The following is a 26,821-nucleotide window of genomic DNA, read 5'->3' on the forward strand; positions in this document are numbered from 1 at the left end:
GAGACAATCCAAAACACAATCCAAAGTTATAATTCATTTTTTTTAAATTTCATTTATTTATTTATTTTAGAGAGTACATGTGCATGCATTGAGAGCGGGGGGGGGGGGACAGAGGGACAGGAAGGGAGAGGGAGAAAATCTCAAGCAGACTCTGTGCTGAGCACACAGCCTAGCACAGGGCCTGATCCCATGACCCCAAGATCATGACCTAAGCCAAAACCAAGAGTCAGCCACTTAACCAACTGAGCCACCCAGGTACCCCCCCAAAGTTATACTTCTAATGCAAGGGTTGACTTCCAGCTTCTGATTCAATGTGAAAAGGTTGGGAAGTTGTCACTACCAACTGTACAACAAGAAAAAAGCTGAACAAACTGAAAATCAACAACTCTTCTTATATCCATCAGATATTTGAGGTGACAGTGAAAACTACTACCCCAGAAACTAGAGAGACACATGAGTACAGAGAATCACAACTTACTGGGAGCTGAAACAGACATAGGAGCCAGCAACTAGTAGGAACACTTAAAGGATAATTTACTAATTTCTGAAGACTATGAACTAGCTTCATACATAAAAACCCCTGGGGGCCCAGTCATGTAGCGAGCACACTTTTATAATGTTTACCTCCAGGAGGCCCACCAGGTTTTCAGCATGGAAACTGGAGAAAAATCCCCTTATGCTTCTGGCAAAGGAAGGAAAAAGTAACCATTTTAAATATATCCAAAGAGCCTTATTCTTCTTAACAACAGCCTGCCCTCAAAGGATATGTGAAAAGGGAAATATCCAACTGTAGCCCCTCTAGCCTTTGAAGTGGAAGAAGAAAAACAGCCAGCACCAGCTCCCTCTATCCTCCCTGTCTCATCTAATGGAGGTGGGAGAGAAGCTGAGAAGCACTTGTGATGGTCACAGCCCAGGGACAAGGCTCACTAAAAACTGAAATCTAATCATACGATTACAGATTGCTTTCCCTTACCCTACACTTTAATAACACATCAACAGGGCTCCTGGATAACAATAGGATATTACAGCTAAAATAACTGCACAATTCAGACCTCATTTTAGGAAATCTCTAGGGAAACCCAAAGATAACAGAAGAGTGAAAAACTAGGACACCAGAGGGAATTTTAGCCTCTAACACCTATGGCCATAGCAAGCAGTAACACAGCCTAACTCTTAGCCAGATAAATGTAAAAACCTCAAATTAAAGGCCTATTACCTCAGTTCCTTTTACCTAGTACATTATGTCTGGCTTTCAATAAAAATTTACATGGTGTATTAAGAGACAAACAAAACAAAACAAAAGCCACCATTTGAAGAGAGAGAACGAGCATCAGAATCAGACTCAGTTATGGCAGAAAATTTGGAATTATCAGTCAAGGAATTTAAAATAAGCATGATTAATATGTTAATGGACCTAATGGTAATGGTGGGCAATATGTAAGAAGAGAAGAGAGATGGAAACTCTTTAAAAAAGTAAAAGAGGAAATACTACAATCAAAAACACTGTAACAGAAATAAAGAAGGCCTTTGATAGGCACTTTAGTAAACTGGGCATGGCCAAGGAAAAAAATCAGTGAGTTTGAAGGTATGTCAATAAAACCTTCCCAAACTGACAAGCAAATAGAAAAAGAATATCTAAGAACTGTGGAAGAAATATAAGAAGTATAACATAAGTGTAATAAGAATACCAAAAAGAGAAGAAAAGGAGAAAGGATTGGAAGAAATATCTGAAGTAATTCTAATGCTGGATCATCCAAGATTACAGCAGATCTGGCATGAACAAAGAGGTCTGGGGTACGTGTAGGCTACTATTAGCATCTGAGCTGAATTTTAAACAATATATAAAAGTTAGGCAGGTAAGACATGAACAGAGAGAACAACATGTGAAGCACTCAGATGTGAAATAACATGAAGTAAACAAAAAAATTCTGAATAGTTTTATTGCTGAGAATAGCAGTGAGTAGGCTGAGACCAAATCTAAAAAGCCTAGACATTGTCAGGGTTCAAATCCCAGCTCTGCCACTGTATAACCTAATTCACTATATAACCTGTAATACTGTTCTATAAATTAAATTAGGTAATAAATGAACATGCTTGACACAGTGTCAGGCTCTGTAAACACTCAAGGAAAAGGAACTATTAACTAAATGGTTCTATGGAATCATTGGAGTGCTTTAAATAGTGGTGTCCTACAATCAGATGTGCATTTCTGAAAGATCATTCTACTGGATATATAAAAGATAGTCAGACTGTAGAAAAAGACATTGCTTAAGAGGCCTTAATTTCTTCTTCTTCTTTTTTTTTTTAACCTATAATGTATTATTTGTTTCAGAGGTACAGGTCCGTGATTCAACAGTCTTACACAATTCACAGCGCTCACCATAGCACATACCCTCCCCAATGTCTATCACCCAGCCACCCCATCCCTCGCGCCCCCCACCACTCCAGCAATCCTCAGTTTGTTTCCTGAGATTAAGAATTCCTCATATCAGTGAGGTCATATGATACATGTCGAAAGAAGGAAGGGGGGAAAATCGGACGGGGAGATGAACCATGAGAGACTATGGACTCTGAAAAACAAACTGAGGGTTCTAGAGGGGAGGGGAGTGGGGGGATGGGTTAGCCTGGTCATGGGTATTAAAGAGGGCACGTTCTGCATGGAGCACTGGGTGTTACACGCAAACAATGAATCATGGAACACTACATCAAAAACTAATGATGTAATGTATGGTGATTAACATAATAAAAAAGAGGCTTTAATTTGCTTTGATCTGTTTTTATCTGAATATGATTGAGGTTATACAGGAAGTCCCTCCAAAGCCTGGATTCTTACGACAATTTAGGAAAGATCAACAGCAAACTCCTGTTAAGTTTGAGAAACATATACACATCAAAATAAGATTATAAAAATTGACAAAAACATATTATTTTGATAAATCAAGAAATTATATAGTCAAAACTCAACTTATAAGACCTTTATTCCTAATCGCCAAAAACCATCAGCATCCCAAATGGTCACCAACAATAAATGGCAGGGATTCCTGGTTGGCTCAGTCAGTTAAGCATCTGTCTTCAGCTCAGGTCATGATCCTGGGGTCCTGGGATGGATCCCTATGTCGGGCTTCCTGCTCAGCGGGGAGTCTGCCTCTCCCTCTCCCTCTACCTCTCCCCCACTCATGTTCTCTCTCTCTCCTCTCTCTCTCTCACACATAAATAAATAAAATCTTTAAAAAAACAACTGAGGGTTGCAGACAGGGAGGTGGGTGGGGGGGTGGGGTTACTGAGTGATGGGTATTAAGAAGAGCACGTGATGTGATGAGCACTGGGTGTTATATGCACGCAACTAATGAATCATTGAAAATTATATCAAAATTAATAATGTGCTATATGTTAGCTAATTGAATTTAAATTTTAAAACAACAACAAAAAAAAAACAAAGCAATAAGTGGCAAAACAGTGGTACATTTCTACAGTGGAATATTGGACTACTACTCATCAGTGAAAGGAAGAAACTATTGATATATACCACAACACAGACATATCTCAAATGCATTATGCTAAGTGAAAGGAGACAGGCACAGAAGGCTACATATCATACTATTCCATTTATATAACATTCCGCAAAACTATAGGAACAGAAACCAGATGAGTTTTTACCAAGGACTGGGGCTAAGAGGAGGGAATTGACTACAAACGGACATAAAGGAACTTGAAGTGATGGAAACATTCTATATCTCAATTTTGGTGTATACATTTGCCAAAACACATCAAATTATACAGGTAAAAAGGGTAAGTTTTATGTTTGTAGATTATACAGAATAACATGACTTTAAAAAAAAATCTTAAATTCCCAACTAGAGTCTGAGATGTCTTAGGTAACTAGTTTTTTAGCTTCCCTTGTAACATTTCCCTTTCTATAGTAGCAGCAAATATCAATTAAGGACTTTAGTCATTAAATTTTTATAATATGTCTGGGATATATGGCAGACATTATTACATCTATTTTATATGTGGGGAAATAGAGGTCCAGTGACATACAATTACTTATCTGCATTAATGGTGGAATGGTAACCAGAATCCAGATCCCCAGATTCAAAGACCAGTGCTTCTTATGTATCTCAAATACCCATTTCTCTCACATTAACTCATCTTCTTTGTAACTTATAAATAGTAAAGAACCCCTTTCTGACTTCTAATGCCATATCTAGGAATAAAAATAAGGATAAATGGGGCTTAAATCTTGTGTTACTCACTGGTTTTAAGGCACACCAAACTGAAGCCCTCATGGGTTTCACAGCTCATCCCTTCTGGATAAAAATATCTGAAAATTCTAGTTATGAGATTAAAAATTTAAGGATGAAATGCAATTTTATGGTTACAAAAGAAGGTACATAGTAATGTCACTACATTACCAAAGGAATTCAAAATCCCTAAGCATTTTGCCAGAGTACATTTTAGCAAGAAAGTATTGGTCATTTGGGCTGGAGTATTATAAGGTCTCCAGTGACATTTTTCCCCCTTTATGAAAATTGTTAGAATCTATAGCAAGATAAATCAATGTAAAGCTCTTAACTTTAGAAGCTTAACTCACTGTAATGAGTGACAGCATTTAGAAATGGCCTTTCCTAAAATACTATTTTAGTGGATGAAATTACCTCCTTATAATTCATCTGGAACTTTTCTTAAACATGGTATGAGTCAGAGATCTAATTATTTTTTCTAAGCGGAAAGTCATTTATGTGCACAGAATTTTTAATAAGCCATTTATCCCCCTCCATACCCATTCAAATGAAATGTTATCATATGCTAAGTTCTCAAAAATACATATTTTTAATCTGTTTCTGGATGCTTTATTCTATTCAACTGATCTATTTATCTTTTCCTAAGCTTACTATTTTTTTTAAAGATTTTATTTATTTGACAGAGAGAGACACAGTGAGAGAGGGAACACAAGCAGGGGGTGTGGGAGAGGGAGAAGCAGACCTCCCGTGGAGCAGGGAGCCTGATGCGGGGCTCGATCCCAGGACCCTGGGATCATGACCTGAGCCAAAGGCAGCCATTTAACCGACTGAGCCACCCAGGCACCCCTAAACTTACTATTTTAATTGCTGTCGTTTTGTAGTAATATTAGTATCAGGTAAAATAAGTCCCTTTTCATGAATGTTTTTACCCAATATTGTCAATTATGGTACATTCATTCATTCATATAAACTTTATAATGTTTATCATACTGTCTAATTCCAAAAAAATTATATTCTAACAAAATGAATTATTTATACATCGGAAAGAACGGACCGTTTACTCTATGAAATAATACCATACAGAAATACATCCTGTCACTCTATTAATTTAGACCATTTTATGTCCTTCAATAAAATTATATTTTTGTATAGGTCTCTTTCCATCTTTGTTATTTTATTCCAAAGTGTTTCATAGTTTGTCATTATTGTAAATGAAATAATTTCATTTCTTCCCTTTTACATGTCTGATTATTACTAGCAAAAACAAAAGTTATTGAATATTTTGTATTTTCTTTAAATTTTATTTTATTATGTTATGTTTGTATATTTTTACCAAGCTACCTTATCAAATTATCTCATTAGTTCTATTTTTTGTTGTTGTTGAGTCTCTTGGGGTTTCTTGGTATACAATTATATAATCTGAAAAATAAGGTTATTTTGTTTTTTCTAATATATGTGCGTGTGCGCACACACGCATGTCTTATATGACATATTTCATTTAATTTTCTTATTGCATCAGCTAGAACCTCCAAAACAATTTTGAACAATAGTAGTGACAGAGAGTATTCCTATCTTGTATGTCAAGGATATAAGGATATATTTTCAAGGATATTTACTGTAACAATGAAATTAGAAAAAAAAATACCTAGAAAAAAAACTTGAATATCCATCAGAAGAGTGGTTTAATAAAAGAAGTTCATTTGCATCCTATGAACTATGATACAGCTATTAAAAATGATTTAGATTTATATTACCAACAGGGAATGATGTTCATGATACATTTGTGTGTGACGGGGAAAGCTGAAAAGGGATATATATGTGATGTTTCCATTTTTATAAAATGAGGGACAGGGAGGTGTGTGTGTGTGTGTGTGTGTGTGTGTGTGTCTGAATGTGTGTGAATGTGTGTGTGTAAATAAATAATATATATAGAAAGAGTATGTTGGCATAGAGGAAAGTGTGGGATGATAACCAGGAAACACTAATTACCTTAGATGGTTAAAATAGAGTGGAAGAACAGGGTATAACTGACTTCATACACCTCTACACTGATTTGTCAAAATGTACATTTTTAAATATATACATAGATACGCACACTCATTTCTTTTGGCTAGACTCCAAGCTTTTCATAAAACTCAGTAAAATGTCAAAAAGGACAGGATAAGTGGGTTCCATAACACCCAGTGCTCATCACAACATGAGATTGTTCTAGCATTGTTCTTCTTAGTTCAATAAAGAAAAGAATCTCTCTTTTCAAAAATGTTTCTAAAAACACTAACATTATTGTGTATGCTGTTCTACTGTCTAAGCCCCACTCATACAGCATTAAGATGAAGTGCTAAAAGTATAGGCCCTCTCCTCACTTCCTTTTGCTAACTGATAGAGTTCAGATAGAGGAGATACAACCCCCTTATACATATCTCTTACATTCCAAGAACAACCAGGATAGGCTTACTCAGTCATCTTTATGACCATGCCCCAGTGCCACCTGATCCACCTCTACCTTCATATCCAGCTGTGATTACATGCAGGCACAGAAGGACAGTCCTCAAAGGCCTACCCTAGCATATTTCAGATGGCTTGGAAACACGTAACAGAATGTGAGAATGACACAAATTTATTAGAGAGTAAGAAAAAAGCAGAAATGGATATAAAAGAAGCAAGTTTAAAGATTACATATATTTAAAAAGATGACTTGGAAATTGATCATGCAACACACATACATTTTACTGTTAAAATACTGGAAATAATACATTGTACATTTCTAAATTTGGATGTACACCAGAATGAAGTCTGGACAAATGTCTTTACATTGTGGTAGCTGGAGCAAAATCACTTTATGCTCAGCCTGGTAGGGCACACAGAGACTGTAAAGCAAGCAGGGAAGATTATTAAACTATTGATTGGAAAAGGAAACATTTTCCCATTACATCAATATATTTTTTTCAAGGATATACTTTGAAACTATGAGAAGCAGGGTTAACAACACATTTGGGAGCTTTAGGAATTCTTTAACTTTGGGGTTTAGTTTTTTATTCTGATCCATTAGTATAGTACAGTGACTAAAAGAATGGGCCCAGTAGCCAACATGCAAGTCATAAACTGCTATGTGACTTTTGTTAAGTCACTTAACTTATCTGAGTCTCCAGTCACTTCTGGAAAATGGGGATAATAATAATACCTACCTAATACAGTAGTCCTAGAGACCGAGTTAATTTATCTAAAGCACTTAAAACAGAGACTGGCATATAGTGGGCACTCAATAAATGTTAGTTATCATTGTGATTAATATTTGTCAATTATAAAATTATATAGAAATCTTAAAAGTTATTGTACAAGCAGAGCTAGAAAAGCCATTTGCTTCACCATCTTTGGTCCATTTCTAAGAATGGTGCTTAGCATTGCCCAAGGAAGAAATTGCTTTGTTATACAATGATGATAGTGATGTCTAGAGATGTGAAGAAAGAAGAAAGAATTTAGTAGAAAAATAAGAAGATGAGACAGTAGAATACAGAAGAAAAGGAAAAGGCTGATGACAAGGATTTTACTCCTAGCTGCTAACTCTGGAGCTGATCAATTTTCCTTTTCCAAATATAAAATTAAAATAAAACATTCTTACTCTATCTTTTCACAGGCTTCTCTGCACCAGTGTTGCATCTTAGAGAAGTGTGTGTGACCACAGCTGGCTTTAGCTCTAGGATCACTGCAGGAAAGGGTAGTGATTAAGAAAATGGACTCTGGAATAGCAAACACTGCCTTGAATATAGAACCAGGCTTTGTTGGCTGAGTAGCTTTGTACAAGTTTCTGCATCCCTCTGAGCCTTAGTTTTTTTTTTTTTCTATTAAATAAGGATAACAGCACCCCCACAAAGAGTTGCATTGAGACTTAAATTGAGATAATGTAGAGACCAAGCTTAGCACAGTGAATGGCATATAGTGAGTGCTTAATAAATACTGAGAAGGCATGGAGGGTCCCACTAAATTATAGATGTTCTATATTTATGAATAATGATCATTGTACGTTCCTTTTATCTGTCAGAATATTATCTGTATTAAGAAAAAAAAAAGGAAGGACAATTCACATAGAGACTGAGATCCTAGGTCAGGACATGCTTTTGGTGTCCACTGGTGAGTTCCCATAGGTATGAAGATGGAGAGGCTTCCAAATGCAAAAACACGTGACAGCTGTAGGAGTTAGGGTTTAATCCTCCCTGGAAACTAAGAATCTGTTGGCTCAGTTGGTTAAGCGACTGCCTTCGGCTCAGGTCATGATCCTGGAGTCCCGGGATCGAGTCCCACATCAGGCTCCCTGCTCAGCAGGGAGTCTGCTTCTCCTTCTGACCCTCTTCCCTCTCGTGCTCTCTATCTCTCATTCTCTCTCTCTCAAATAAATAAAATCTTTAAAAAAAAAGAATCTGTTATATCCTATAGAAACAACCTGTTCCATCTTTTATGTTTGTTGAGTCCAACTATGTACACAACACCTGTGCAGAAAACCCCCTTGGTTACCTCTGGCTATAACATATAAACCTGTACCATGTGTCAACTACCATGGCACAGATTTGGCAGAAGGTACAGAGTTATCTTATAGAACCACGGGGCACCAGGCTAGCAGCCAGAATGTCACAGCTAGAAGGTTGTGTGGTTACTTCTTTGCTTCTTCCCCTAGATCCAATCTCCGCTCTGTCTGACCTATTTTATGCCCAGGGAATCTGAAGACTATTGAATCTATCTCCTGATTTTGCCCTCTGACTTTTGCTTAATTTTCCATGGGTGCTAGCAGAAAACCAGAAGTCAGGAGTTAAGAGGGGTTAGGGTATTTATCCTGCTCAATCCCTCTTTATCTGCCACAGTTCCTATGTTCTTTTAAGGCCACAGCTCTTGTCAGGCCTACTCCACTATTGCCAGGTTCCAGCGACACTGCTCTTTCTTATTGCCATTGTAGGCCTAGGAGCGGTAATGTATACCTTCCTCCCTTGTTGGGAGTGTTATTTGTACTTGTAATAATGGGCCTTTGCTCCTAATAGTAAATAATATTTCTACGTCCCTCAAATATGTTCTTTCATGTGTTACTGAAATCTTTACTCTTCTTCCCACTTGGTCTTGTAAGCTTGAGTGGAGGGAATTTTTACTTATTTTTAGCAGTTGGAGAAGATGGGTTTGCTTGTGACACCTGCTGATGGAAGTCCATTAAAACCAGTACTATATAGAAGTCATACCTCTGAGTTATTTCACTGTGGATCTGTTCATTTTTCTCAATGAAATATCTGATACCAGAAACTAGAAATAAAATACCTCCCTTTTTCTATCCCCAAGCCAGCTATTGAGTTAAGGTTAAAAAAAAAAAAAAAGAAAAAGTAATTGACACCATGCTGTTACCTTGTACCACACAACATCAGGCTCCTGATTGGACTTTTTAAAATCATCCATGTCTGGGCAGGAGATCTCCTTTCTTTTAGTGACTTCAGATTTTTCTAAATAGCGTATCCTGCTATTGTAACACAGGCCTGATTCATTCTCTGCAACAGTCAAGGACATTGACACCTTCATGCAATATGTCGAGTTTCTGTAGAAACAGAGAAATAGTAAAATGGCTTTACTGGGTGTTTAAAACTTTGTACTCTATATATTTCAAGAATATTTACCTTTCCATATAGGACCTTGCCTAGAAATCAGAAACAACATCAAAGCAACACAGAACAGTTTTCCATTTCAACTGACAGGAAGATATAAAACAAAATGTAATGAGGACATCTCTGACCATGAAGTAGCTACATAGAGCAGCTGTACCCATCTTCTAAACTATAAGACAATTCAGACTTCTTTCCCACTGGTAAATATTGCCACATTGAAGATCTGATAGTGAAAACTTATGAGAAAGTCTGTAATTAGAGCTACAGTTATTCCTGCCCTGTCCCTATAGCCAGTTCCCTTCACAGGTATTCCAAGGGTTGTTTGATTTTGTCATTGGTTTCAAAGCCAACATTTACTTTTTCAAGATACATACCCCAAACCAGATCAACATACAGAAGATACCTGTTAACTTACATAGCTTTTTAAAGTGTTTACTGAGATATGTCAGGGATCAAATTCTGGATTCCTATAAAGAACAAATCCTAGTATAATGTGGTTGGTCTAGATTAATTGTATCCACCAACATTAGCATTATAAAGGAATTTCAACATGAATTTTACCATAAGGCTACTTTAGAAGTTGGGCATTAATTGGCTAACTCATGATATAAGGGTATTTATGGAGTTCAATTCTGCTTTCATTTCCTTGTGTATGCCCCATGATTTTTCCTTGCACTGACTGGGCTGCAGAACATATCAATCACACAAAAGAAAACTGCAAAGTGTGAGGAAGAGAGCAGAAGCACCTGGTAAGACTTAGCAGAAAGTCAACTGTAAATCTCTTGATGGGACATGTCAGGATTGTATCTGTTCTAAACATCAAGGGATACCTGCTATTACAAATACCAAGTGCCAAGGGCACTTCAAAACCAAGTGTTTTTACAACCAAGGGGTAGCAATCCTGACAGATGGGATTAGCATGCCAGCCAATAATTTAAGATGGCCTCAAAGAATTGTCAATATTCAAACTACTTACTCATTGAAATTCTACAATATGCCAGATATACAAAAAACAGAAGTGCAAATGGTCACTGTCCATTGGGTTTACAATGGAGTCAATCAAAACGACTGCTACTTAAATTTCTAGTGAAATCAATTGCTGGCAAGTACTTCTGACTATGCCCATGCCTGTGTCATCTGAGTAGGATACTATCAAAGTACTCCCATCCTAATATTCAGTTGCAACCCCATTACACAATGAAGATTGTGAGCTATTGCTTTTGTCTGTTCCTCAATGTAGGTTCCTAGAACTCAAGGCTATGCCCACTGGGGATCAAATGTAAGACCATTTAATTCTCTTGTTAATGTTTGACAGCCCCTTTAAAAACCATGAAGCTAAAAGCCACCAGAATAAAAGAAAAACAAAACAAAACAAAAATAATCTCAGGCAAGAAGATAATGTTTGGTGCAGTTTGGCTCTTCTTGACCCCACCTTCAGTACTTTGGTGCTAAACATTTCTATGTCTCCATGCTTCCTTTAAGGCCCTACATGATCTGGCCTGTCATAACACTGTCCTTTACTGTACAGGCACAATGACATTCCCTCCGTTCCTTAAATATACTACACCTATTTGAGCCGTGGACTTTTACACTTGCTCTTCTCTCTGACCTTCTATCATTTGTTTATTTGTTAAATGTAAGCATGGAATTTGTTGTTTTTGTTCATCACTCTATCCCTGAGATCTAAATGAATAAACAGTAGATGTTCAGTAAATGTTAGCTAATTAGAAGAGAGGGCATCAAAGGTATGTTGATTGATGAGACATGTTCTCTCTGCTTTACTTTTGCATCAATCCCCTTATGATAATAACCTCTCTTCCTCATTCTATAGATTCAGGTATATGGCTGGTCAAATGTCACATTTCTTGTTTAAATATGACTCAGGATAATTTTGCAGGTATTCCTGTACCACAAGGGTAAGGTTTAGCCAAGTTTTGTGCATCAGCATATTAGCAAATAAAGAATATACTAGTTACAACTAGGAGACAAGAAGGACTAAGGTAGGTATAGGAAATGGAGGGAAGATAAATGGTCACAGTTTTTTTTAAAGTACTGAACACAGAAGAAAGAGTCACCCCTTGGGTTTACAAAGTATTCTGAACAGTTCTTAATGTTACGGACTTTGATCATATGTGCTCTATGGTGTTCATCCCTTTGGATGAAAGAGAATTACTTGTTAAATACCTTCCCATTATTATGGTGTGCCCCCAGGGAAAGAGAGTTGTTGATCAGCAGTCTCAACAATAAAAGCAGATAGAAGGTCCAGTGCCCTGAAAGAAGCTTACTATCCCAAATGTATCTAGCCCTAGGGAGAAAACATATTCTAAGTAAGGGACCAACATAATAGAGTGGTTTCTTTCTTAACAAAGCACCAACTTTGAACTAAGATCCACTGGGTTCAACTAGTTCTGTGTCCTTGAAAAAGTCATGTAACATCACTCAGTCTCAGTATCTTCAGCTGAAAAATGAGGATTAAGAAGTCCTTTATGGTAATTCCATTGGAGGTTGGAGACAGGAATTCCTTTCATTGTACAGCCATGAGCAAATATATGTTTAACATTTTCAGCTGGAATGATTACAATAACTAACGTCTCCAGTCTGTTATAACTCTTAAGCCAAATAATATATAAAACATATAATAGAGCATCTAGCACATAGTAGGTATTTGATAAATTGTAGTTAGAATTGTTATTACTGTTAGGATTAGTTGTTACATATTTCTAATAAATAATAATTATAATTTATATGTGATATAATAATTACAATCAATCACCAGTATAATAATAACAATACATTGGCAGCAATGGGTGAAGGTATGCCACTGGGTTAAGGGTGCTACTTTATAGGAATGAGTCTAAAAGAGGTCAGTTGGGCAATAGGCCTAGTACCAGAGGGCCATGAAGATTTGAAAGGATCAAAAAGATACACTGACATAGACACAAAAAGAAGTGAATCAAAAGAAAACAGCTAAGGCAGGGAGAAACTTCCAGTTAATATGAGCAGTAGCTACTTGGCAAAGGCCAGAACCTTGGAGGTCAAATTGTTAGCAAGAGTTTCATTAAGGGGGGCGGAGCAAGATGGCGGAGGAGTAGGAGACCTAGATTTCGTCTGGTCTCAGGAATTCAGCTGAATAGGGATCAAAACCATTCTGAACACCTACGAACTCAACAGGAGATCGAACAGGAGAGTAGCAACAACTCTCTGAACAAAGAAGCGACCACTTACTGGAAGGTAGGGCATGCAGAGAAGTGAATCCGAGGCGATATTCGGAAGGATAGACGGCGGGGGAGGGGCCTCCGCCAGCCGCTTCTGGCAAGTGATAGAGCCGCGGAGCACAAAATCGGACCTTTTAGAAGTTGGCTCGGCGGAGGGACGTCGCTGCAGTGGCTAAGCGGGGGGTGGAATCCTCCCGGGACAGTGTGGTCTCAGGACCCTTGGGGTCACAGAGAAACCAGGGGTGCCTGAGTGCGCCAGAGCTCCCAGGTATCAGAGCGGGGAAGCCGGCTGCAGAGACGGAGCAGAGTCGCGGGCTCTCATCTCGGGGTTGCCATAAACTGTGATCTGCGGCCCAGTTGGGGCACGGCTCCTCCAGCAGGGACCCAACAAGCAGCAGATCCGGGGAGACTCCCCTTCCTTCCCGGGGAGGAGCGGTGCGGGAACGCACTGCAGGGATCTGCTGGGTTTGGAGACTCCACGCGGGGTCGGGTGCCAGAGATAGCAACGCTTGATCACAGGCCGGGTGAGCACAGAGTGCGGCCGGAGACCGGGGACACGGAAGTGACTGCTTTTCTCTGGGGACACACTGAGGAGCGGGACCCCGAGTTCTCAGCTCCTCCGGGTGGAGATGGGGAGGCCACCATTTCTGCCCTGGTCCTCCAAAGCTGTACCTAGAGCTTGCAGGGAACAAAAGCTCCTGAGAGCAAACCGGAGCAGCTTCCTTAGACCAGACCGACAAGGGCGGGGCAATTCTGCCTCCGGCAAAGACATTTGGAAACCACAGCAACAGGCCCCTCCCCCAGAAGATCAGCACAAACAGCCAGCAAGCCAAGACCAAGTTGATCGATCAAGGAGAATGGGAGAACTCCAGCGCTAGGGGAATACTGCACATAGATTCATGGCTTTTTTTTTTTTTACCATGATTCATTATTTCATCAAAGTTAATTTTTGTTGACTTTTTTTTATTTTTCTTTTTCCCTTTTTCAACCAACATCTTATCAATCCCCTTTAAAAAAAAAAAAACATTTTTTATTTTTCATTTTTAGAGTCATATTTTATCCCTTCATAGTAGTTATCCTTGTTTTTGGCATATATATATAAGTTGTTCTCTCTTTAAAATTTTGAGGTACAGTTTCTTCTAACAGATCAAAATATACCCTAAATCACTAGTGTATGGCTTTGTTCTAGTCTCCTGCCTGATCACATTCTCTCCCTTTTTCTTTTTCTTTTTTTCTTAAATCTTCTTTCCTTTTTCAAACAACTTATCTTACCAAGTACTTTTATAAAATCTTTTATAATTTTCATCTTTACAGTCATCTTCCATCCCTTCATTGTATCAACCCTTATTTTGTACATATATGTCTTTCTTCCTTTAAAATTTTAGGAGGCACTTTTTTCTATCAGACCAAAATACGCCGAAAATCTAGTGTGTGGCACTGATCTATGCACTAGCCTGATCATATTTGATCATATTCTGCTTTTTTTGTATTGTTTTGTTTTTGTTTTTATCTTTTTTTTAATTTTTTTTTCTCTTTCTTTTTTCTTTCTTTCCCTTTCTTTTCCCCTTGTTTCAGGTCTTTTCTGATTTGTATACAGTATATTTGCTGGGGACGTTGTAAACCTGTTAGCATTTTGTTCTCTCATTCATCTATTCTCCTCTGGACAAAATGACAAGACAAAAGAAATCACCTCAGCAAAAAGAACAAGAGGTAGTACCGTCAGCCAGGGACCTACTCAATGCGGACAATAGTACGATGTCAGACCTAGAGTTCAGAATCATGACTTTAAAGATACTAGCTGGGCTTGAAAAAAGCGTGGAAGTTATTAGAGAAACCCTTTCTGGAGAAATAAAAGAACTAAAATCTAACCAAATCGAAATCAAAAAGGCTATTGATGAGGTGCAATCAAAAATGGGGGCACTAAATGCTAGGATAAATGAGGCAGAAGAGAGAATCAGCGATATAGAAGACCAAATGATGGAAAATAAAGAAGCTGAGAAAAAGAGGGAGAAACAAGTACAGGATCACGAGGGCAGAATTCGAGACATAAGTGATACGATAAGATGAAACAACATTAGAATAATTGGGATCCCAGAAGAAGAAGAGAGAGAGAGGGGGGCAGAACGTATATTGGAGCAAATGATAGCAGAGAACTTCCCTAATGTGAGGAAGGAAACAGGCATTAAAATCCAGGAGGTACAGAGAACCGCTCTCAAAATCAATAATAATAGGTCAACACCCCGACATCTAATAGTAAAACTTACGAGTCTCAGAGACAAAGAGAAAATCCTGAAAGCAGCTCAGGAGAAGAGATATGTAACCTACAATGTTAGAAACATTAGATTGGCAACAGACCTATCCACAGAGACCTGGCAGGCCAGAAAGGACAGGCAAGATATCTTCAGAGCACTAAACGAGAAAAATATGCAGCCAAGAATACTATATCCAGCTAGGCTATCATTGAAAATAGAAGGAGAGATAAAAAGCTTCCAGAACAAACAAAAACTAAAGGAACTTGCAAACACGAAACCAGCCCTCCAAGAAATATAGAGAGGGGTCCTCTAAGCAAAGAGAGAACCTAAAAGGAGCAAAGAGCAGAAACGAACACAGACAACAGACAGTTAACAGTCACCTTACAGGTAATACAATGGCACTAAATTCATACCTTTCAATAGTTACCCTGAATGTAAATGGGCTAAATGCCCCAATCAAAAGACACAGGCTATCAGACTGGATTAAAAAACAAGACCCATCAATATGCTGTCTGCAAGAGACTCATTTTAGACCCAAAGACACCCCCAGATTGAAAGTGAGGGGGTGGAAAACCATTTACCATGCTAATGGACGCCAAAAGAAAGCTGGGGTGGCAATCCTTATATCAGACAAACTAGATTTTAAAACAAAGACTGTAATAAGAGATGAGGAAGGACACTATATCCTACTTAAAGGGTCTATCCAACAAGAAGATCTAACAATTGTAAATATCTATGCCCCGAACATGGGAGCAGCCAATTATATAAGGCGATTAATAACAAAAGCAAAGAAACACATTGACAACAATACAATAATAGTGGGGAACTTTAACACCCCCCTGACCGAAATGGACAGATCATCTAAGCAAAAGATCAACAAGGAAATAAAGACTTTAAATGACACACTGGACCAAATGGCCTTCACAGACATATTCAGAACATTCCATCCCAAAGCAACGGAATACACATTCTTCTCTAGTGCCCATGGAACATTCTCCAGAATTGATCACATCCTAGGTCACAAATCAGGTCTCAGTCAGTACCAAAAGATTGGGATCATTCCCTGCATATTTTCAGACCACAATGCTTTGAAACCAGAACTCAACCACAAGAGGAAAGTTGGAAAGAACTCAAATACATGAAGGCTAAAGAGCATCCTACTAAAGAATGAATGGGTCAACCAAGAAATTAAAGAAGAATTAAAAAAATTCATGGAAACCAATGAAAATGAAAACACAACTGTTCAAAATCTTTGGGATACAGCAAAGGCAGTCCTGAGAGGAAAGTATATAGCAATACAAGCCTTTCTCAAGAAACAAGAAAGGTCTCAAATACACAACCTAACCCTACACCTAAAGGAGCTGGAGAAAGAACAGCAAATAAAGCCTAAACCTAGCAGGAGAAGAGAAATCATAAAGATCAGAACAGAAAACAATGAACTAGAAACAGAAAGAACAGTAGAACAGATCAACGAAACTAGGAGCTGGTTCTTTGAAAGAATTAACAAGATTGATAAACCCTTGGCCAGACTGATCAAAAAGAAAAGAGAAATGACCCAAATCAACAAAATCATGAATGAAAGAGGAGAGATCACAAGCAACACAAAAGAAATACAAACAATTATAAGAACATATTATGAGCAACTCTATGCCAGCAAATTAGATAACCTGGAAGAAATGGGTGCATTCCTAGAGATGTATCAACTACCAAAACTGAACCAGGAAGAAATAGAAAACCTGAACAGACCTATAACCACTAAGGAAATTGAAACAGTCATCAAAAATTTCCCAAGAAACAAAAGCCCAGGGCCAGATGGCTTCCCAGGGGAATCCTATCAGACATTTCAAGAAGAATTAATACCTATTCTCCTGAAACTGTTCCAAAAAATAGAAATGGAAGGGAAACTTCCAAACTCATTTTATGAGGCCAGCATTACCTTGATCCCAAAACCAGACAAAGACCCCATCAAAAAAGAGAATTACAGACCAGTATCCTTGATGAACATGGATGCAAAAATTCTCACCAAAATACTAGCCAATAGGATCCAACAGTATATTAAAAGGATTATTCACCATGACCAAGTGGGATTTATTCCTGGGCTGCAAGGCTGGTTCAACATCCGCAAATCAATCAACGTGATACAATACATTAACAAAAGAAAGAACAAGAATCATATGATCCTCTCAATAGATGCAGAAAAAGCATTTGACAAAGTACAGCATCCTTTCTTGATCAAAACTCTTCAGAGTATAGGGATAGAGGGTACATACCTCAATATCATAAAAGCCATCTATGAAAAACCTACAGCGAATATCATTCTCAATGGGGAAAGGCTGAGAGCTTTTCCCCTAAGGTCAGGAACATGGCAGGGATGTCCACTCTCACCACTGCTATTCAACATAGTATTAGAAGTCCTAGCCACAGCAATCAGACAACAAAAAGAAATCAAAGGCATCCAAATCGGCAAAGAGGAAGTCAAACTCTTACTCTTTGCAGATGATATGATACTATATGTGGAAAACCCAAAAGACTCCACCCCAAAACTGCTAGAACTCATACAGGAATTCAGTCAAGTAGCAGGCTATAAAATCAATGCACAGAAATCAGTGGCATTCCTATACACCAACAACAAGACACAAGAGAGACAAATCAAGGAGTCTATCCCATTTACAATTGCACCCAAAACCATTAGATACCTAGGAATAAATCTAACCAAAGAGGCAAAGGATCTGTACTCAGAAAACTATAAAATACTCATGAAAGAAATTGAAGAAAACAAAAAGAAATGGAAAAACGTTCCATGCTCATGGATTGGGAGAATCAACATTGTGAAGATGTCAATGCGACCTAGAGCAATCTACACATTCAATGCAATCCCCATCACAATACCATCCACTTTTTTCAAAGAAATGGAACAAATAATCCTAAAACTTGTATGGAACCAGAAGAGACCCAGAATAGCCAGAGGAACACTGAAAAAGAAAAGCAAAGGTGGCGGCATCACAATTCCGGACTTCCAGCTCTATTACAAAGCTGTCATCATCAAGACAGTATGGTACTGGCACAAAAACAGACACATAGATCAATGGAACAAAATCGAGAGCCTAGAAATGGACCCTCAACTCTATGGTCAACTTATTTTTGACAAAGCAGGAAAGAATGTCCAATGGCAAAAAGACAGTCTCTTCAACAAATGGTGTTGGGAAAATTGGACAGCCACATGCAGGAGAATGAAACTGGACCATTTCCTTACACCACACACAAAAATAGACTCCAAATGGTTGAAAGACCTAAACTTGAAACAGGAGTCCATCCAAATCCTAAAGGAGAACACAGGTAGCAACCTTTTCGACCTTAGCCGCAGCAACTTCTTCCTAGAAACATCGCCAAAGGCACGGGAAGCCAGGGCAAAAATGAACTATTGGGATTTCATCAAGATAAGGAACTTTTGCACAGCAAAAGAAACAGTCCACAAAACCAAAAGACAACCGACAGAATGGGAGAAAATATTTGCAAATGACATATCAGATAAAGGGCTAGTATCCAAAATCTATAAAGAACTTCTTGAACTCAACACCCAAAGAACAAATGATCCAATCAAGAAATGGGCAGAAGACATGAACAGACATTTCTCCAAAGAAGACATCCAAATGGCCAACAGACACATGGAAAAGTGCTCAACATCACTCGGCATCAGGGAAATCCAAATCAAAACCTCAATGAGATACCACCTCACACCCGTCAGAATGGCTAAAATTAACAAGTCAGGGAACGACAGATGTTGGCGGGGATGTGGAGAAAGGGGAACCCTCCTACACTGTTGGTGGGAATGCAAGCTGGTGCAACCACTCTGGAAAACAGTATGGAGGTTCCTCAAACAGTTGAAATTAGAGCTACCGTTCGATCCAGCAATTGCACTACTGGGTATTTACCGCAAAGATACAAATGTAGGGACCCAAAGGGGTACGTGTACCCCAATGTTTATAGCAGCAATGTCCACCATAGCCAAACTGTGGAAAGAGCCAAGATGTCCATCGACAGATGAATGGATAAAGAAGAGGTGGTATATATACCCAATGGAATATTATGCAGCCATCAAAAGGAATGAGATCTTGCCATTTGCAACGACGTGGATGGAACTGGAGGGTGTTATGCTGAGTGAAATAAGTCAATCAGAGAAAGACATGTATCACATGACCTCACTGATAAGAGGAATTCTTAATCTCAGGAAACAAACTGAGTGTTACTGGATTGGTTGGGGGTGGGAGGGATGGGGTGGCTGGGTGATAGACATTGGGGAGGGTATGTGCTACGGTGAGCGCTGTGAATTGTGCAAGACTGTTGAATCACAGATCTGTACTTCTGAAACAAATATTGCAACATATTTTAAGAAAAAAGAAAAAGAAGAAGATAACAGGAGAGGGAGAAAAGGGGAGTATGTCAGAGGGGGAGATGAACCATGAGAGATGATGGACTCTGAAAAACAAACTGAGGGTTCTAGAGGGGAGGGGGTAGGGGGATGGGTTAGCCTGGTGATGGGTATTGAGGAGGGCACGTTCTGCATGGAGCACTGGGTGTTATGAACAAACAATGAATCATGGAACACTGCATCAAAAACTAATGATGTAATATATGGTGATTAATATAACAATAAAAAAATTTAAAAAAAAGTTTCATTAAGACTTCTGGGAATTTCTGGGGCGCCTGGGTGGCTCAGTTGGTTAAGCAACTGCCTTCAGCTCCGGTCATGGTCCCAGGGTCCTGGGATCGAGCCCCGCATCGGGCTCCCTGCTCGGCGGGAAGCCTGCTTCTCCCTCTCCCACTCCCCCTGCTTGTGTTCCCTCTCTCTCTGTCTCTCTCTGTCAATTAAATAAATAAAATCTTTAAAAAAACAAAAGACTTCTGGGAATTTCTTAGACAAATGCTTTCTATAATAAAGTCCAGGCCTCTAGGTAAATTTTCCAGGGACAAAAGACAAAAGATACTCTTATGTGTTCCTTCCCCAACCCCTCCAAATTATAAACTATGCAGGCCATGCCAACAGCACCTTCATTAAGCTGGGATGGGGATGAGGGCAGGAAACCCAAACTGGGGATGGCTGATGGGTTGAAAGAGAAAATGTTTCAGTTTTCTCTCTCACCCACAAAAACCTTAGGCTTGGGCTCTGCATGAATTCATTTTTGCTCTGGTCTCTAGCATGTGAAAGGCTTCTAACAAATTGCTTGTTAACCCATGAACAAGCCCCAGTATAAAGTGCTTGATGATGACCAAGGTCCCTGGAACTCAAAGACAAGGCCATGTGTGAGTCCTACTGTCTCCACCACTGACCTGGGGTTGGTATGATCAAGGCTGCCTGACATTCTAAGACTCAGGTTCATTTTTATTAGTTGTGTAATCCAGCCCTGGCACAGTTCCCGCTAACAATCTTGCATTATTTAGATTTTATTTAGAAAAATGCCCCAGGCCAGTGCTATTTAAAATGTTTCCTGCAACTGGGACCTAGAAATGTTACTTTTCTTTCATTAGGTAGAATTAGAGCTGTGCAAGTTTGAGGAGGCAAACTGGCAAATGTGCAACAATGAGGATTCTACCTTTTTTCTGACGTCCCTTCACATCCTGAGGAAGACAAGGAGAACATTCAGGCTCAATATGAGCAAAGGGCATTTGCAATGATATTACAGAAGGGCCTTACAATTGCATTCACTTCTAATCTTTTAAGTACTTCCACATCTCTTATCTTACTTAATTCTGCCAATAATCCAGGAAATTGTACAGGTTAAGTTTCATCTACACTTTGCAGAGGAGTAAAATGTAGACACAGAGAGGACAAATAATTCAGTTAAGCCCATATAGCTGGTTAGAAGATCAGAACCAAGGTTTTGGCTGTTAGCCTCTGGCTACTCTCAAACCTTGATGTTCCTATGGGTTAACAACCAAACTAACTTGTGGTTATCCATTCATACTTGGGGAAGCTCATAGAAAGAAATGTAGATGTGTAAAGATAACATTTAGAGAATAATGTTAATATGCACAGCACAAAATAATTTACAAATTTATGAATAAACCTCACTTTCTATTCCAAAATTTTCATGTTAGCTACTTTAGGTCATAATTTATACTTTTATCCCAGAAGTATTTCTAAGGGAAAATGTTGATCAATCTTGGGTTCCCTGAAAAGAAAAGTAAGATCCAGGATTTAAAATATACATGAAGAGAGAAAAGCGACCACTTTCTGGAAGGTAGGACGTGCGGAGAAGTGAATCCGAGGCTATATTTGGGAGGATAGACAGTAGGGGAGGGGGCCTCCATCAGCCACTACCGGCAAGTGATAGAGCAAAGGAGCACAAAATCGGAACTTTTAGAAGTCGGCTCTGCTGAGGGACGTCACTCCAGTGGCTAAGCGGGGCAGGGGTGGAACCCTCACTGGAACAGTGTGGTCTCAGGACCCTTGGGGTCACAGAAAGACCGGAGGTGCCTGAGTGCGGCAGAGCTCCCAGATATCAGAGCGGGGAAGCCGGCTGCAAAGACGGAGCCGGGGAGCGGGCTCTCAGCTTGGGGTTGCCATAAACTGTGATCTGTGGCATAGTCGGGCCACTGCTCCTCCAGCAGGGACCCAACAAGTGGCAGATCTGGGGAGACTCCCCTTCCTCCCCGGGAGGAGCGGTGCTGGTGTGCACCGCAGGACTCTGCTGGGTTTGGAGACTCCACTTGGGGTTGTGTGCCAGAGATAGAAATGCTCGGTCACTGGCCGGGTGAGCACGGAGTGCGGCTGGAGACCGAGGAGATGGGAGTGATTGACTGCTTTTCTCTGGGGGCGCACTGAGGAGTGGGGCACCGAGTTCTCAGCTCCTCCGGGGTGGAGATTGAGAGGCCGCCATTTTCACTATCATCCTCCACAGCTGTATGGAAAGCTTGCAGGAAAGAAAAGCTCCCGAGATGAAACCTGGGCAGATTACTTAGCACCGACCGGCAAAGGCAGGGAAATTCCACCTCCCGCAAAGACATTTGGGAACCACGGCAACAGGCACCTCCCCCAGAAGATCAGCAAGAACAGCCAGCCAAGACCAAGTTTACCAACCAGTGAGAACAGCAGAACTCCAGTGCTAGGGGAATACTGCACAAAGAATCCATGGCTTTTTTCCCATGATTCTTTAGTCTTTCAAAGTTAATATTTTAACTTTCTTTTCTTTTTTTTTTTTGAAGTTTTCTTTTTCCCTTTTTCAACCATCTTATCAATCGCTTTTTTAAAACAATCTTTTTTATTTTTCATTTTTAAAGTCATATTTTATCCCTTCACAGTAGTTAACCTTATTTTTGGTATATATATATAAGTTGTTCTTTCTTTAAACTTTTGGGATACAGTTTCTTCTAACAGACCAAAATATACCCTAAATCTGTGGTGTATGGCTTTATTCTAGTCTCCTGCCTGATGACAATATCTCCATTTTTTTTAAATCCTCTTCTTTCTTTTTTAAGACAACTTCTTATCAATTCCTTTTATAAAGTCTTATAATTTTCATCTTTACAGTCATATCCCATCCCTTCATCATAATAACCCTTACTTTTGTACATACGTAAGTTTTTCTTTCTTTAAAATTTTGGGAGACACATTCTAACAGACCAAAATATGCCCAAAATCTAGTGTGGGGCAATGATCTATGCACCAGCCTGATCATATTTGATCATATTCGGTTTTTTGGTTTGTTTGTTTGTTTTTATATTTTCTTTTTTTTTTTCTTTCTTTCCCTTTCTTTTACCCCGGTTTCAGGTCTCTTCTGATTTGTTTAGTGTATTTTTGGGAGACGTTGTTACCCTGTTAGCATTTTGTTCTCTCATTCCTCTATTCTCCTCTGGACAAAATGACAAGATGGAAAAAATCACCTCAACAAAAAGAACAAGAGGCAGTACTGACTGCCAGGGACCTAATCAATACAGACATTGGTAAGATGCTAGAAATAGAGTTCATAATGACGATTTAAAAGATACTAGCTGGGCGAGAAAAAACATGGAAGATATTAGAGAAACATTTTCTGGAGAAATAAAAGAATTAAAATCTAACCAAGTTGAAACCAAAAAGCTATTAATGAGGTGCACTCAAAAATGGAGGCTATTAACTGCTAGGATAAATGAGGCAGAAGAGAGAACTAGTGATATAGAAGACCAAATGATGGAAAATAAAGAAGCTGAGAAAAGGAGAGATAAACAACTGGATCACAAAGGCAGAATTCGAGAGATAAGTGATACCAAAAAGCAAAACAATATTAGAATAATAGGGATCACAGAAGAAGAAGAAAGAGAGGGGCAGAAGGTATATTGGAGCAAATGATAGCAGAGAACTTCCCTAATTTGGGGAAGGAAACAGGCATCAAAATCCAGGAGGCAGAGAGAACCCCCCTCAAAATCAATAAAAATACATCAACACCCCAACATCCAATAGTAAAACTTAAGAGTCTCAGAAACAAAGAGAAAATCCTGAAAGCAGCTGGGGAGAAGAGATCTGTAACCTACAATGGTAGAAACATTAGATTGGCAATGGACCTATCCACAGAGACCTGGCAGGCCAGAAAGGACTGGCATGATATATTCAGAGCACTAAACGAGAGAAATATGTAGCCAACATACTGTATCCAGCTAGGCTGTCATTGAAAATAGAAGGAGAGAGAAAAAGCTTCCAGGACAAACAAAAACTAAAGGAATTTGCAAACACGAAACCAGCCCTCCAAGAAATATTGAAAGGGGTCCTCTAAGCAAAGAGAGAGCCTAAAAGCAACATAGACAAGAAAGGAACACAGACAATGTACAGTAACAGTCACCTTACAGGCAATACAATGGCACTAAATTCGTATCTTTCGATAGTTACCCTGAATGTAAATGGGCTAAATGCCCCAATCAAAAGACAGAGGCTATCAGATTGGATTAAAAAACAAGACCCATCGATATCCTGTCTGCAAGAGACTCGTTTTAGACCCAAAGGCACCCCCAGTTTGAAAGTGAGGGGGTAGAAAACCATTTACCATGCTAATGGACACCAAAAGAAAGCTGGGGTGGCAATCCTTATATCAGACAAATTAGATTTTAAACCAAAGACTGTAATAAGAGATGAGGAAGGACACTATATCCTACTTAAAGGGTCTAATCAACAAGATCTAACAATTGTAAATATCTATGCCCCTAACATGGGAGCAGCCAATTATATAAGGCAATTAATAACAAAAGCAGAGAAACACATCGACAACAATACAATAATAGTGGGGGACTTTAATACCCCCCTCAAGGAAGTGGACAGATCATCTAAGCAAAAGATCAACAAGGAAATAAAGACTTAAATGACACACTGGACCAAATGGACTTCACAGATATATTCAGAACATTCCAACCCAAAGCAACAGAATACACATTCTTCTCTAGTGCCCATGGAACATTCTCCAGAATAGATCACATCCTAGGTCATAAATCAGGCCTCAACAGGTACCAAAAGATTGGGATCATTCCCTGCGTATTTTCAGACCACAATGCTTTGAAACTAGAACTCAATCACAAGAGGAAAGTCAGAAAGAACTCAAATATATGGAGGCTAAAGAGCATCCTACTGAAGAATGAATGGGTTAACCAGGAAATTAAAGAAGAATTAAAAAAAATTCATGGAAACCAATGAAAATTAAAACACAACTGTTCAAAATCGTTGGGATACAGCAAAGGCAGTCCAGAGAGGAAAGTATATAGCAATACAAGCCTTTCTCAAGAAACAAGGAAGGTCTCAAATACACAACCTAACCCTACACCTAAAGGAGCTGGAGAAAGAACAGCAAATAAAGCCTAAACCCAGCAGGAGAACAGAAATCATAAAGATCAGAGCAGAAATCAATGATATAGAAACCAAAGGAACAGTAGAACAGATTAACGAAACAAGGAGCTGGTTCTTTGAAAGAATTAACAAGATTGATAAACCCCTGGCCAGACTGATCAAAAAGAAAAGAGAAATGACCCAAATCAACAAAATCATGAATGAAAGAGGAGAGATCACAACCAACACCAAGAAATACAAACAATTATAAGAACATATTATGAGCAACTATGTGCCAGTAAATTAGAAAATCTGGAGGAAATGGATGCATTCCTAGAGATGTATCAACTACCAAAACTGAGCCAGGAAGAAATAAAAAACGTGAACAGACCTATAACCACTAATAAATTGAAGCAGTCATCAAAAATCTCCCAAGAAACAAAAGCCCAGGGCCAGATGGAATTCTCAGGGGAATTCTACCAAACATTTCAAGAAGAATTAATACCTATTCTTTTGAAACTGTCCCAAAAAAATAGAAATGGAAGGAAAACATCCAAACTCATTTTATGAGGCCAACATTACCTTCATCCCAAAACCAGACAAAGACCCCATCAAAAGGGAGAATTACAGACCAATATGCTTGATGAACATGGATGCAAAAATTCTCACCAAAATACTAGCCAATAGGATCCAACAGTACACCAATAATCCAACAGATTATTCACCAAGAGAAAGTGGGATTTATCCCTGGACTGCAAGGTTGGTTCAACATCCGCAAATCAATCAATGTGATACAATACACTAATAAAAGAAAGAACAAGAATCATATGATCCTCTCAATAGATGCAGAAAAAGCATTTGATAAAGTAAAACATCCTTTCTTGATCAAAACTCTTTAGAGTATAGGGATAGAGGGTGCATACCTCAATATCATAAAAGCCATCTATAAAAAACCCACAGCGAATATCATTCTCAATGGGGAAAAACTGAGAGCTTTCCCCCTAAGGTTAGGAACATGCAGAGATGTCCACCATCACCACTGCTATTCAACATAGTATTAGAAGTCCTAGCCACAGCAATCAGACAACAAAAAGAAATAAAATGCATCCAAATCAGCAAAGAAGAAGTCAAACTCTCACTCTGGAGATGATATGATACCTTATGTGGAAAACTGAAAAGAATCCACCTCAAAACTCCTAAAACTCATACAGGAATTCAGTAAAGTGGCAGGATATAAAATCAATGCACAGAAATCAGTTGCAGTTTTATACACCAACAACAAGACAGAAGAAAGAGAAATTAAGGAGTCGATCCCATTTACAATTGCACCCAAAACCATAAGATACCTAGGAATAAATCTAACCAAAGAAGCAAAGAATCTGTACTTAGAAAACTATAAAATACTCATGAAAGAAATTGAGGAAGACACAAAGAAATGGAAAAACATTCCATGCTCATGGATTGGAAAAACAAATATTGTGAAGATGTCAATGCTACCTAGAGCAATCTACACATTCAATGCAATCCCTATTAAAGTACCATCCACTTTTCTCAAAGAAATGGAACAAATAATCCTAAAATTTGTATGGAACCAGAAAAGACCTCGAATAGCTAGAGAAATGTTGAAAAAGAAAAGCAAAGCTGGCAGCATCACAATTCTGGACTTCAAGCTCTATTACAAAGCTGTCATCTTCAA

General features: G+C 38.8%; 1 protein-coding gene across 1 annotated transcript in view; it reads right to left on the reverse strand.

Moving 5' to 3' along the window:
* Window positions 1-26,821, reverse strand: part of IL1RAPL2 (interleukin 1 receptor accessory protein like 2) — a 636,713-nt gene that overhangs the window by 564,387 nt on the left and 45,505 nt on the right. Inside the window, exon 3 of the mRNA XM_027607319.1 lies at window positions 9,621-9,807. Within this exon, the coding sequence (XP_027463120.1) occupies window positions 9,621-9,807 (187 nt within the window). The remainder of the gene's footprint in view (window positions 1-9,620; window positions 9,808-26,821) is intronic.

This window comes from Zalophus californianus, chromosome X (assembly GCF_009762305.2).
Source record: "Zalophus californianus isolate mZalCal1 chromosome X, mZalCal1.pri.v2, whole genome shotgun sequence".
Taxonomy (NCBI): Eukaryota; Metazoa; Chordata; class Mammalia; order Carnivora; family Otariidae; genus Zalophus; species Zalophus californianus.